Genomic DNA, 15,632 nt, shown 5'->3' on the forward strand with positions numbered 1-15,632 from the left:
GCAAAGACATTTCTGGTTGAGGTACCAAATTGATCCTCCGAATGGGTGGAACATTCGCAGATGGTATCGACAGTTTGTAGATACAGGATGTGTATGTAAAGGAAAGAGTCCTGGTCGCCCTCGTGTTCCTGAAGAAAATGTTGCACGAATTCAAACTCCTTTCCAACGTAGCCCTTCAAAATCAACTCGTCGTGCCAGTCGGGAGTTACAACTTCCTACAACAACAATTTGGCGTGTTTTGAGACGTCGGCTGGTTATGAAGCCGTAGAAGCCTGATGACAAACGCAAAAGTGTGGCATTTTGTAACGAGATTCTTGATGCTATTGACAATGACAACACTTTCGCACAACGCATCGTGTTTAGTGATGAAGCTGTGTTTCATGTCAGTGGTCAGGTAAACAAACATAATGTTCGCATTTGGGGCCTACAGAACCCACATGCATTCATTGTACATGTACGAGATTCGCCCAAAGTGAATGTGTTTTGCTCGATATCCCGATCATCTGTTTACGGCCCATTCTTCTTTGATGGAAACACGGTTAACGGTCAGCAGTATCTCTCTATGTTACAAAACTGGTTGTTTCCGAGGCTGCACGAAGACAACTTCATTTTTCAACAAGACGGGACACCCCCTCACTGGAGTCGCCAAGTGCGTGATTATCTGAATGAAACTCTACCGAACCGTTGGATTGGTCGTCAAGGAGGTGGCGACTTAGTATGTATCAGCTGGGCTCCACGGTCACCGGATTTGACAACCTGTGACTTCTTCCTGTGGGGTTTCATTAAAGACAATGTTTATGTACCACCACTCTCACAGAACCTGGAAGAGTTGAAGAACCGGATCCGTACTGCCGTAACATCAGTGACGAAGGACATGCTTGCCCGAGTATGGGAGGAATTTGAGTATTGATGTGATGTTGTTCGTGTCACTGCTGGAGGACATATTGAACATCTGTAATCTGAACTTGAGAGGTTCGAAAGTATGTGTGTCAAGTTTCATCTTCGTATGTCTTAAAGTTTAATAAATATATGCATGCGAAATACGTATATTCTTTTTGAAACACGCTGTATATTCAGTGTGATGTATCGTTGCAAGAAATTGGTGGCCAGTAAGGGGATTTGGTTACACTGAAGAATTATAAATTTTAGACTTATTAGTGTCCCTTCCTTTGTGTACTTCATATTTTCGTTCTGTTGTCGTGAATACAAATTAGTGCAATGACAACGAAGAATGTTCCTATCGTGCCATTACCTACGGGTACTTCAGATTTTAATGCTCAATTATTGGTCATGTTTCGGGAATTGAAGGAATCGAATGACAGCGTTAAGAAAATTTTGCCCTTGTACACGAAAGGTGATACATTACAGAATGTCTATAGTTTGAAATGTTTTAACTGTTATGAGGGAAATAAATGATAGTTATTGACAGCATTTGAAATATATTTTATTAATAATGTTATTGTAGAAATGAAAGGTGAATTAATTTCACTGTGATCTGTAGAAAGATGTGTGAAGTCAGTCATGATAGTTATGAAATGTGTTACTTTCAGGAGTAATAGTATTTATTAGTAAGCTTGTCGTATGTATATCTAAATGTTATGCAAGGACCAGGCATGTTCAAGCAAATCAATATTAATGAAGTTATATATAGGGATCAAATAATAATGGGAGGCAAGGTGTTTATTGGATGTGTAATAATTCAATAATTAATGTACTGAAGAGTCGTGTTATGACTGTACATATTGTATTTTATTTATATTAAGTAGTTTAGCCAACAAGGAGATTGGGTTCCGCAAGGCTACTACTAAGTATTGTTTCACGTATGTGTGAATTATATATGCCTCATAATTTGACCCCCAATTTTTATGTCTTGAGAAAACTCCTTGTGATCTGCACATTTTAGATAACATACAGGGTGATCATAAAATGTTTGATCCCTCTAGTAGATTTCTATACAGAGTGGGGGGACTATGTGACTGTCTTCTACATTCACAAATAACCAATATTTACTTTATTTCTATTGCGTACAAGTTTATAAAATGAACAGGGAACTATTGAGATTAAGAACGCTGTATCATTGTCGATATTTGTTTTAAGTTGTTGATTTCGATTCGTTTTTGTTATATGTAAGAAGATTGACTTTTCAGGATTTTCATGAAGTATTTGCTATTTTATATCAGGTCAGTGAGATACTGTTATCAGTATTGCTAAAGTTTATATCAGCACCTATAAATGTCTTTAAACAATTCACTGTGTCTATCCCTAAACAAAATAACTTCAAACGGAACTTTTTTCACAGGCTAACACAAATACCAAATACGTAAAACAACCGAAGTGAAAAATTAAGCAAAACTAGGGCCGGTTCAGTAGGTCTGTTGGTGGAGAAAGAGCACTGTATAATAAGGCTTTTGGTTTGAATTCTAATCAAGTGTGAATTTTTCACTAAAATTTCTGTTTACTCAAATTATTTATTAAACTAAAACAATCGTAAGCAGTGTTGCAGTGGCATTATCCATATTTCTACAAGCAGTGCAAGAAAAGGATTTGTTCTCATTATTAACATTGGAATGATGGGTGAAACTTCAATGCATAGATAGAGTCACCTTTAATCCCACATTGCTTTGTGTCTTGTTTTTATTTGTGCTTATAAGGTAATAGTTCACATAAACTAAAAAGCAAGAGTAAGAGATGAAATGTATTTCTTGTTTAAAGAAAACTACCTTAAACTTCTCTCCCTCATATGCATTCCAGGGTTCTTGCTTTGAGGCATTTTGAACAGAAAGGAAGAAATTTATCAAATGCTCAAACCTAAATAGATATGAGTCAGTTATTAATTTTTCCTTCCTGCATGACTAACATGGTCAGGGTTATGACTTCATTGACTTTGAATATATTAGCTGAAAGTTTTCCTCTTGATTGGAAATTTGTATCTTCCAGGCATAGAGACAAACCTGAATTTGAGAAACGTTTCCTGTCAAAAGTTGTAAAAAGGAAACATTTTTACGTAATTGTGAGGAATTAAATATTTCATTTAACTTATGGGTATAACCTCTTTTGAAGGGTCACAACAAATAAAATGCGTTCATAAAAATCCATATTGGGGCATAGTGGTAGTGTTGTCACCAAGGGTCCCAGGTTCAATGTGCAGTGAAGGCACACAGTGGTTCGGATGAAAATTCAAACTGTAGTTCCAGTCTTGATTAGCCTACCTGTGCAAAAAGTGGACTTAAATCAAAACTCAAACCCTGTTGGCCAAAGATTAAAATGACTTAACAAAATAATTAAGTTATTGCAATATGAGCACAAAAATTGAAGGAGGAACAATGATTAATTGCAAGTTCTGCAGATTTTTTAAGCAAAATTCTATTTTATATTTCTTACAGAAATGTCAAAAGTTTTACTATCTACACCACTGAGTGTGCAGAATCATATTTTCCCCTTTTGCTAATAACAGCACCAAATGATTTTTTTTTAAGGTTCATATTAAAAACTATCTTTGCTTTCAGAGAAATTGATAACTTACTTGAAGCAGCAATCCAAATGGACTGAAAGCTCCAGCAGCTACAGGAATACCAATCAGATTGTACATACTGGCAAATAAGAAGTTTATGCGTATTCTGCACACTGTCTTGCGAGACAGATCAAGACAGCCTATCACATCTAGCAAGTCATTCTGAAAAATAGGTAAAAAAACAAAACAATAAGTAATTAATTAACTGTTGAATTCACAAGATATACAGAGTGGCCGAGAATTCCCCGTACCCTTACTTCCATGTATCCCATTGTGACCATGTTCGAAATTGGTCTGTATTCTGTAGCTTGGGAACGACTTTGTTTTCGTGATTGGCATCCTTGCTCTGAAGGTCACATGGAATGCTTGCTCAAATTCAAATGTTAGCTGTTGCGCCATGGCTGTTGTGAGAGGATGTAGTTACAGTGTTGAAGAACGGATAGTGACAGTGACGTGCACTGAGGAGTAGCTAGACGAATCAATCTCACATCTCTAATTATTTTCAAATCACAATATTTATTGTCTTGTAGAAGCCACAGTTCACATACAACACTTCTCTTCTCACGTGCTTCTCGTCCCTCGGTGAGATCTGCGGGCAAGACTGGAAGGGGCTTCTAGCTGGGTTTTCCTCCACCTCACCAGTTTTAGGTATAAATGGCTGCCAGAAGAAAAAACGAAAGATTTCTGCCTCTACTTCCCTTGCCTCCTCGCTCCCCGCTGCAATGGTTGAAAGGTTATAGTTTATGGTACCCCGGTCTATCTCGTATAGGAACAGATAGGGGATCGGTTTCCCTTCAGTTCCTTTATAAATCCTCTGAAGGACTCAGAGGAGAAATTTCTGCAGTACTTATGTTCTCTGTATTTTACACCACAAATTTATACACATTTTATAATATGTATGTATAATGTGGGATGTAAAAATATAGTTTTATTGTTTATGAAATGGGAATGTATTATGTGCAGACAAACATACTTGGAAATGTTATGATTTTTTCTTTTCTTTTTTTCAAATACAGAAGATGTAACACATATTTGCCCTCTCTCGCTCTCGTCTTAGTAGTGTTTTATTTAAATACACTAATCTCTTGGCCTCCAATAAAAAAAGAAAAAGGCTTAGCTAAAGTGTCATAAATACGGATGTATTGACTTGGGCAAGAGAACGCACGTTCTTATAGTTGTTGTTGGTTTGGTTTATTTTTCTTCGCTTTTCTGCCACATTTGGTTATCACAGAAATGAGGATTAGTGATGATATGATGAAATTGATGAAGGGACCTCACAAAGAACATCAATGTCCATGCCGGGATTCGAACCAGACAAGCGCGAATTCTTGTTCCTATGTGTTGTGCAGTGATTAATGAATTAATTTGGAATGAAAAATTTATCACAGAACTTAAGAAACCAAATGAATATTACTGAAGAAACTACAAAAATGTGTATTTTGTTATCAGTTTATCCCCCTTTAATATGTATACTGAATTTTTGCCACCTCCCATCATTCTTTTCTTGCTGTATAGATTTAATCGCGATAAGTAGCTAATGAGCTTATGGAAGTCATGAGGGATAATTGTAAACGGAGAACTCTGGACTCCTGATATTGAAGTGCACTGCAAATGCCCTGGGAAGAAATTATTTGCATTTTTTTAACATTGTTCTTCCATCACTTTACCTAATTTCTGCCATGATGATGAACGTAGATTCAATTCAATGGGTGAACGGTGGATACAAGAGAAACACTCATGCACAGGCCAGGGCTCGAGCCTGGATCCTTCACTAACAGCATCGTGAGATGGCAGAATTAGGGAAATCAAGCAATGCAATTTTTCTTTCAAAGAACATTAACCATGTACAAAGATGGTGTTTTAAAAATCCAATTGAAAAATACCACTGAGTAAAAATGCACTTTGCTTTACCGATACCCAGATATCCGAATGGTTAGCGCTTTTCCCTCGTCTTTGTTGTTGGCAGATGTCTGTGGGGGAGTGGTTATCACAGCATGCAACGACAGTACAGGCTCTAGGTTCGAATCCCGACTTGGGCATGGGCTTTCTTTGTGTGTGTCCCTTCACCAATTTTATCGTATCATCATTGCGATTAATCAAATGTGGCAAAAAGCGACGCTAAGTAACAAAAATTAAATCAAATCACTGATTGATTGTTTGATTTGGTTTATTTGACTTCGCTTTTCTGCCACTTTTGGCTAATCACAAAGATGATACAATAAAACTGATGAAGGGACACATACAAAGAACACCTGTGAACAGGCTGGGATTCGAACCCGGGATTTCTGGCTTGATAGTCAAATAAGTCTTACTTATTTTTCGAAATAGGAGGAGTTACATGCACCCTTTTTAGTAGTCATTCCTCAATTTGCAATCTTTTCCCACCTTTGACGTTCTTTTTTTCTTTAGGAATACTGGGCCCTAAAGTGGGGGTGTAGACCCCATCATCCCCCCCCCTTGGCCATGCCACTGATTGCTACCCCAAGTGTCGACGTCACCGCATGTCAGTGCATAGTGATGTATCTGTGAGTGCACGAATGACAACACATGTATGGCTCGTTTGTTGTGGTTATGATATAGAACAGTTTATGATTGAGCAACGTGTTCTTATTGTGAAGACATTTTACCAAAGTGGTGAAACTGCAACGCATATGAAAATTTCGCAAAAAAAAAAAAAATAATCTTCAGTGACAAGGCCCACTTTCACTTGAGTGGATTTGTCAATAAACAGAACTGCAGAATATGGGGAAATGAAAATCCTTCAATAATCCAGGACCGTGAAATCCATCCGCTGAGAATGATGGTGTGGTGTGGGTTTTGGGCAGGTGTTTGGGTCATTTTTCTTTGAAGATGATGAGGGGAATACAGTTACCGTAAATGGAGAATGTTACTGTTACATGATATTCAATCGGTTGTGGCCTATCCTTGAAAATATGGAGGTTAACAATCTCTGGTTTCAGCAGGATGGAGTGACCTGCCATTTGTTGAATGAGACCCTTGCATTACTCCATGAAAAATTCCTGCAATGAGTGATCTCTTTGCACAGTGACCAGGAATGGCCAGCAATGTCATGTGATTATACACCCTGTGATTTCTACTTATGGGGTTTGTGAAACCACAGGTGTACGCCAACAAACCATGAACCCTTTAGGAACAGAAGGTGGAAATCATACGGGTGATTGGAGGCATCGGAACAGACATCTGCGAGGAGATTATCAATAATTTTGTGGAGTGTATGGACATATGCCTGACATTGTCTTTCATACGTAAATGGGAGATGTTGCTGCTTATATGTGAAATATAACTATTTTCATGATATTTTCTCTATTTTTATTTAATTTTCTAATTCGGCATCCTATACGGAACACTCTATATATTATAAAGAAATAAATGTACACAAGTGTTGTAATAAATACCATAAATATGTCATATATCTAGGACTAATGTGCAGTATACAATATAATTTAGACACAGAAACATCTCAGATATGATTAATACAGTGGAACCTCGATATTATGTTTTTTCAGGGGGGGGGGGACAAGTTGGAAAGCATAAAATGTGGGAAAATTTTATAACATTTTGCTATGTTGGAACCATCAAGATTGAATGTATAATGCAGGAGAATGTTAAATCCAGGAACGTTAAATCAGGTTTCCACTGTACGTAGTATATTCTTAGAGGTGCACCTGATTGATAACTATGTGATATTAATGTAATAGTACCTGAAAAGTATATTGACATATTTATCTCAGAATGCTTTTCAAGCGTTTCAAGACCATTTACAGGAAAATAAATGTTCACTGTTGAACTGTGAATCTATGTAAATCTACGCATACGCTTTACTTGTTCTGTAGTAAAATAAGTTTGTGTTAATTTAACAAAAATTAAACCAGGAAGGAAACATTTCAGTGGTTCAGAACTTTTATGTTTACGTACTCTCATAAGAACAACATCTGCGGCTGCTACAGCAACATCAGTTCCAGAGGAAATGGCAATACCAACATCTGCCTGAGCAAGAGCAGGGGAATCATTTACTCCATCCCCTACCATTGCAACCCGGTAACCTTTTCTCTGAATGTCTTGAATTTTGGCCACCTTATGTGATGGTAATACTTCTGAGAACACACGAGTGATTCCAACCTGAAATCAAATATACATGTCATTGATCAAAATTGACAAACAAGACATTCACATTTGTCATATGTAATGTTACAGTGATGTAGTTTCAACTTAGTTAAGATATTACCTACATAAGTACTAAATTTACATTTATCATTGCAAATTTGCCAATATTATATTATATATGAGGTAAGTCAATGAATTTTCACTTGCTAACTCTCGGAGTCAGCTTGGTAGCCCTGCGGATTAAGTGGTCAACTCTCAATCTCAGCACTAAAGTTCCTGGATTTCAGTCCCAGCCTGAATGTTGGTAATGGAGCCATGGTGGTCTAGTTGGTAGGGCATCTCACTCCCATGTGGGAGGTCCAGGTTCGATTCCCAGGGTGGGTGATCTAAGGATGGAATTTTTCCAGTCTTGTCTCTGCAAAAAGCGACTCCGGGGCTCACCGAGCCTCAAATCAATTGGTTTGGTACCTGGGGGGTAAAGGTGGTAACAGCATGGTGCTGATCACATCATGTCCAAAATAGCCGAGATCGAGAATGTGTGGGGCCCTAACCCAACATCCCCTAAATGTGCCTTCACGGTATGGTACTATATGCATGGGGTGAATGTGAGTGTTCATGGTATATGTCCCTTCACCATTTCCATATAATTATCAATCTACTCTACTTAGCCAAATATGGCAGGAAAGTTACATAAAATAACAAAAATACAAAATGTAGGACATGTGATGTGAGAAAGTCACACTGTGATGTTCTGTAACTTCATGTTAAAGCAAGATCATAACAAGGTAGTCACTTTAAAATTTTCCCGTGATGATATCAATGATGAAGAATAACACTTTAAAAAAAGTTGAACTGTAGAAAAAATTTACAGGAAATTATAGAACTTACAATTTACAACTTATGAAATAAATATTTACAGTCACAAAGACAAAAATTTAAGACAACCAAAATAATTTCAAGTTGAATTCATCACCTGGCTTGCTATAGAGGCTGCTGTTTTCCTATTGTCTCCAGTAAGAAGTATAACTTCAAGTCCCATTCTTTTCAGTGTGTATACTGCCAAATGTGCTTCTGACTTCACAGTATCTGCCACGCTAAATAATGCTGTCAGTATTCCTATAACAAACAAAATCATTATTGTTAATTTATGTTAAACTTGTACAATCTTTATTAGTGTATATTTGATAGTTTTGAGTAATGGTGTGTGCAACTTTAAAGCATTACCTGTACGTTAGTTATCAGTACTGCTACGCTTATAAAACAATACATAACTATATTATTATGTATATTATATTATAAATACAATGACCTTCTCACATAAACAGTATTGTCGCTACACACATACCATATCAACTTAAATCATGTATTTTTTTTTTTTAACCTTGGCAAAATTATTTACAGGAAACTTAGCTTAAAGTTCTTTTATTTATGTATATGACATTCGTTATACCCATTCTAGAATTCAGTACTGTGATGTGGAATTTTTCTTGGGGCATTGTAAAAAGTGGCTCAATTGAGAATATACAAAAGAAATTTCTTTCCTATTTGTATTTTTCACATTTAAGATGTTTAGATTCATTTATAGAACTGTAAATGAATCTAAACATCTTCACTCTGAAAAAAATCATAGCTCTATGATAATCTCTTGAACAAACTAAACTTGAATCACTTTCATATAGAAGAAACAGAAAAATCACAAAAACTTGTGAAAACCTTAGAAGGTTGCTACACTGTTCCCAAGCTTTTATCCAAATTATCTACAGTATATAGTATATATACACATTTTGACATATTGTGAAAGAGGCAAGAGTGTTTCAATAACAACATTTAAAGAATATAAAAATGATGATTTTCTAGACACTATTGCCAACCATTATAATGATTTTAGCTGTACCTACGAATATCACTGTATTTTATTGCTCTTATACTTTCACTGTGTACTACTTTCTTGTCAAGGACATCAACACCCTGTGTATCATGCATCTAGTGATGAAGAGATATTTTGAAATTATATTGTGGAATCAATAAACAAATGTAAACCATATAGGAATTCTTAATAGCATTATGCGAAACCAGATCCAAAAATATTTCAGATGCATATTTTATGTCTTAGCTATTCAAGAATCTTATAATTACATAATTTTCTTTTTTTAAAAAAAACCTGTCACATGCATTGGGTATGTAAAAAAAATAATAAAAAATAAAAATAATATTAAAAAATAAATATTTTGCATGAGAACTTCAACACACAACCTTTCGACCTCAAAACTGTAAGACAAATATCACTCACTTACAGCTTATACTGGTTTGATTGATTGCTTTTGTGTTTTAAGTCCACTTTATGCACGGTAAGGCTAATCGGGACTGGACATACAGTTCAAAGAGGGATCTAAACCACTATGTGCCTCCACCGGGCATCAAACCCAGGACCCCTTGATTAGAAGGCACCAGCATTACCACTGCAACATTGGGGAAGCTTAGTTTATACTGGTGCAGTGGTAGTTACATACCAAATACTTTACCTCTAGTGTTTCAACACTGGTGACATGTATTTTTTTACCCTTTCTCTTTCAGATGTGCTTCTTTCCTAGACAGCTATATGTTTTTAGCCTTCTGCCACCAACAGAAAACCTACTTCATGCACACATGGTCCATTATGGAAGTTATAATTCTCAAAGAACTTGACGTGGAAATGATAGGAACAAGTTTTGATCTTAAAATTGTTCACGTTTGAGATTTTGCTTGCAATGTCTCCATCAACTGAGCACTTAGTTTCTGAACATATAGTGCGTGAAGACATGGATGTAGTTGGGATTTGGGTGATCTTTCTGATTTTTTATTATCAATACCCCACGTTATATTTGAACTACTCTCACAACGGAAATACAACTTAAGGAAGGATAAGAAACAACTCTTAAAATATTAACGAGTAGAAGTTCTCAAAGAGCACTTGATAATATTCTTATATGGTTCCTAAACTTACCATTGACAGTACAAAGAACTGCTGTACGTCCCATTTCTTCCTCATCACTCATTCTGAGGTCAATGTCAGGAGGTACATCAATGCCATTCCTGCGCATCCACTCGCGATTACCGATCAAAACCTGTTTGAATGGAAGCCTGTTAATAGCTATTTCCCAAACACACTTGAAATAAGAGCAACATTCTATTACTTAGGTAGGATGTACAGGTGATTCAAAAGTCGCCATACATACATAGCCCACTCACTGTTCCTTTCTTTCAGGTAAAGTGTTACAATTGCATTTGTTTTAGGTAACTAATACTGACATGTGCATTCACAACAATAGGGTCGTATTGAACATGTTGTGTAACCACAAAACTGCTTTGTATGCTATGTATGGCAACTTTTGAATCATCCTGTAGTAGAGCTTCAACTACAGAACTGCAATGGTGTTGAAACATAGGCAGTGTTGACCAAGGGGGATAGATTTAAATCGTGATTTCACTTTTCATGAAAGTACATTAATCTTGTAATCATTTAATGTTATTTATTAGGCTCTAAGAAAGAAAAAGGAAGGAAACAAAATATACAGTACGTATTGATGGAGTGAAGCTCATTCGAAAGGAAATGTAATATGTAAACTGTAAATTTACTTGAATTTATTTTGATTTAAAACTTAATAATTTTAATGGGCAAAGGTAGCAAACATTTTGTCTAGAAAAAAAATACAAAATACTAATCACGTTAAATCGTAAATAGTGTCATTATTATTAAACTAATTTTTTATTTGTTTTAATTAAACTGTTCAAATATTTTACAGGGCCATTTACTAGAAAAAACATTTCTATAAAAAACATATATCTATATGTATGGTGCCAAAAACCATACAAGTAATTTTAATACATTGAATCCCATGCTCGAGCTATGCATGAGCATCCTGAATATGGCGAGTGTCCCATGCACGTGCATTGAACGAGCAATATCACTTGAATGTTTGGAGTTATGAAGAGCCCCCCCTGAGAAAACTCCTATGGCTACCCATGCACTTTACCAATGAGTTTACTAGAAATATCGAAAGAAATGGAACACTTATTTATTTACTTGTAATGAGTCATTTACTTGCACACCACTTGTGTTTCATACTAAGGGTTAGTGGTGGTGATTATGGGGGTGAGGCAGTTGCCTCCCACTTTTTGCCACTTTGTCCCCATTCTATGCTACACCTTATGTACCAAAGAAAAGCAAATTGCTCTTGCTCCCCTAGTTTTTGCACCTGCCCCACTAGTTTTGGAACTATTTTCCTGTAGTTTATGGTTATTCCAAGCATAAGAAAACAGTTTTTCTTTGTGACGTTTCAGGAGAACACACGCTCCTTTCATCAGACATTTATTTTCATTTTGACTAAAGATACAGTTATAACAATGATTAGTAATTTTTTAAACAAAAAGAATCCGTTATATAATGGATGTTGTCAATGTTACATTGTTGTAATATAGCAACTTAACTGTGAAAAAAGCAGTCTGTTTTATTTTTATTTCAGATTTTTTTTTTAAAATTATGAATCCCAAATATCATCAGGTAATTCAAATTTATCATTGTTCTCAATGTTTTCTCTTTATGTTTTCTGTTACATTAAATTTTAAAGATGGTGGCTTACTCCATTTGTGAAAAAGAAAACTCCATACTGGATATATGTTACCATTTCCATTATTTAATTTATTCCAGTTATAACTCCATTAAGCCTTGTTTCCATGATTATGAAAAACTAAATATGCTGACCAAGGCAGTAATTTATTTTATTAAAAAACATAAACTAACGTAACGTTTCAACCTTCTAGCAAGGTCTTCTTCAGACTCTGTATCAAGTTCCAGTGTTCTTCTGCAATGAACGAAGCTTCCCAGACATTCATCTCTATGTTTCCCATTAATCTTTTTAAAACCCTTCTCTTTTTAATCAAATGCTTCTCTTCAATGATATGAGTTGACAAACCTGTTCTTGGGTTTAGATTTATAATGTCCAAATCGTGTTCATGCCATCTTATTGCCATTTTCCTTGCTGTTTGTCCCACATAATCCTTTGAACATGAACAACTTATATTATATATTCCTGTGGTTTCCACATCTGGTAGAGAGTTTCTCATTTTGAATTCATTAAATGTACATTCCAAACTTCTTGGTGATTTAAAAACAATTTTGAAATTAAAACTTCTAAAAAATTTTGCAATTTTATGTGAGAATCCCTTGTGGAATGGAATGCACACAAATTTCTTTTCAACAGATTTTTCATCTTTGTCTGTATTTCTCTTTTCCTTTAGTTTTCTTCAGACTTGTTTTTTGATTTGGTTTATTCTGTTAGTGTGAAAGCCATTTTCTTTTGCTATATTAAAAAGCTGTCCAGGAAGTTAGGTGGCCAGGAGAAGGGAATTGTAAAACTAAAAATTATACTTTTTTCTATGGTGGTACTGAAAATCATAATTTTGGAACAGGCTTTTTCATAAATAATAGAATTATCTCGGCTCTTAAAACAGTAGAATTTATTAATGATAGGATATCATATGTAGTTTTACAGGGTAGGTGGTGTAAAATTATTTTAATAAACATACATGCACCAACGGAAGATAAAGATGATAATACTAAAGATGATTTTTATACAGAGTTAGAACAGGTCTTTGATAAATTTTCTCAGTATGATATGAAAATTCTGTTAGGTGACTGTAATGCACAGATTGGCAAAGAAGAGACATTTAAACCCACGATTGGTAAAGGAAGTCTTCATGAATTAAGTAATGATAATGGTATAAGATTGATTACTTTTGCAACTTCAAAGAATTTAATTGTGAAAAGTACCACTTTTAAACATAAAGATATCCATAAATATACCTGGTCTTCTCCAGATGGTAAAACTCATAATCAGATAGATCATATTCTCATTGATAAGAGAAGGCATACTAGTATAATTGACGTTCGTACACATAGAGGTGCTGACTGTGCCAGTGACCATTATTTAGTAATTGCTAAATTAAGAGAAAGACTCTCAGTGATAAATCATAAGCAACAAAATCTAAAAGTTCTAAAATTTGATACAGGAAAGTTTACTGATGAAAGAATTAAGAAAGATTACCAAATTAAACTGTCAAATAGATTAGATGTTTTGCAGGATTTAAATGATGATGAAAATATAAATGAAACAGACGTAAATAAAAATTGGGAGCACATACGTAATGCAATAGAATCAGCAGCTAAAGAAAGTATAGGATACCATAAACCGAGAAAAAGTAAGCCATGGTAGGGATGGAAAAGAGTATATAGAAATTGCTCAAGATAGGGAAAGATGGAAGGCCTGTGTTGCTGCAGCCATGAACCTTCGGGTTTAAGAAGGCTAGGGAGTTAGTTAGTTAGTTAATTATATTAAAAAGCCTTTCTTCTTCATTTTTGATATCCTCATTATTAGAACATAGTCTTTGTGCTCTCAGGAAAAAAATTAAAAATATGTTATCCATTGTTATACGCGAATGTTCTGAATTAGCATGGATGTCTTTTTCCCCCGCTAATTTTTTCCTATGGACTGATGTTTGAATTGTTGAGTCAGTTGTCTTAATTTGCAGATCAAGGAAAGAAATTACATTGTTATTCATGGGTTCTCAAGTGAATTTTATGCGACGATGTGATTCATTTAACAATTTAAATACGTCCATGATGGTGTTCTCATTTTTAGCAATAATTAGCACATCATCTACATATCTGATGTAGAGTTTGATATCCACACCTATCACATTAACAATTGGAGATTCTATGTAATGAAGGAAAATGCTGGAGATGATTCCGGATACTGGGTTTCCCATTGATAGACCATTACTTTGCTGATAGATTTTGCTATCAAATATAAAGTAATTGTAATTTGCACATACAGTAAACCATCGAACCATTTCCCATGATTCTACTGGGTTAACCTTCATCTCAATAAGCCATCTGTGTAATGCATCTGTGGCACCTTCTATTGGGACACTAGGATATAAATTTTCAACATCAAAACTTGCAATACGATACTCATTATTCCAAACAATATTTTTTAGTTTCTGTTTCACTTCATATGCATTTTTAACACTGAATGGTGTTTGTTGTTTAATTATAGCAAGTCTTTCAACTAAATATTTGGATAGTTTGTATGCAGGATGTATGAAAGTTGCAATGATGGGCCGTATTGGAGTTCCCGGTTTGTGAGTTTTTGGTAGTCCAAAGGCAATCGGCAGGGTTGAATTTTTGACAATTGAGTTTTTTCTTCATTTCTCTTGGTATCGTGATACTGCTTTCAATTACTTTCTTTACCTCATTTATTATTTTAGTTATAGGGTTTTGAGAGGTTTCTGTGAAATTGTTTACTTTGAAACATTCTTCCATTTTTTCTTTATAGTCCTTAATTCGGATAAGGACAGGTTTATTTTCTTTGTCCGATTTTATTAAAAAAATGTCGTTTTCTTTCAACCAGATCTTGAAGCTATGAACTTTTTTCCCCAACCTTATATGCTCTTTCTCCCGTTCTGTGTATTTTGGACCTCTGTTATTTCTTCTGTTGTATTCAAAACTTAACCGTTCATCAAGAGCATCATGTGTGAGATTTCGTAATTTTCTCTTTTCCTCCTCATCAGTGCTTTCTCTATTGAAATCACAAAATCTTCCTTGTGTATATAAGCACTACCAACTGAAAATTTCATTCCGAATTGAAAAATTTCTATATACTCATCAGGTACTTCAATATCCGTAAGATTTATAAATAATCTGTTGTCAATGTTCTTAGTTTCTGTAATAACCGTAAACTACAGGAAAATAATTCTATAATGCTACCAATGCATACATACAAGAAAAACTATTAGTTTTGGAACACTGTTTAGTATTAAAAGTATGGACTTTTTCATTATATGAAAAACAAGGACTATGTTGAACATCTCTAGCACATGCAAGAATACACAGATTCTAATTGTTTCTTTTTTATCGTATAGGCAAAGAAATTGCCTTTATTTTGATGTATAACACATG

The 15,632-nt window shown here is 35.0% G+C and overlaps 1 protein-coding gene across 9 annotated transcripts in view; it reads right to left on the reverse strand.

The window, feature by feature from the left end:
* Nucleotides 1-15,632, reverse strand: part of ATP7 (copper-transporting ATPase 1) — a 297,586-nt gene that overhangs the window by 34,721 nt on the left and 247,233 nt on the right. For all 9 annotated transcript variants that reach the window (XM_083120375.1, XM_083120376.1, XM_083120374.1 and 6 more), the window contains 4 exons: nt 10,620-10,740; nt 8,610-8,752; nt 7,448-7,651; nt 3,524-3,673 (listed from right to left, as the gene is read on the reverse strand). In XM_083120375.1, coding sequence (XP_082976501.1) covers nt 3,524-3,673; nt 7,448-7,651; nt 8,610-8,752; nt 10,620-10,740 — 618 coding nt within the window. The remainder of the gene's footprint in view (nt 1-3,523; nt 3,674-7,447; nt 7,652-8,609; nt 8,753-10,619; nt 10,741-15,632) is intronic.

This window comes from Lepisma saccharinum, chromosome 4 (genome assembly GCF_977018435.1).
Source record: "Lepisma saccharinum chromosome 4, izLepSacc3.1, whole genome shotgun sequence".
Lineage (NCBI taxonomy): Eukaryota > Metazoa > Arthropoda > Insecta > Zygentoma > Lepismatidae > Lepisma > Lepisma saccharinum.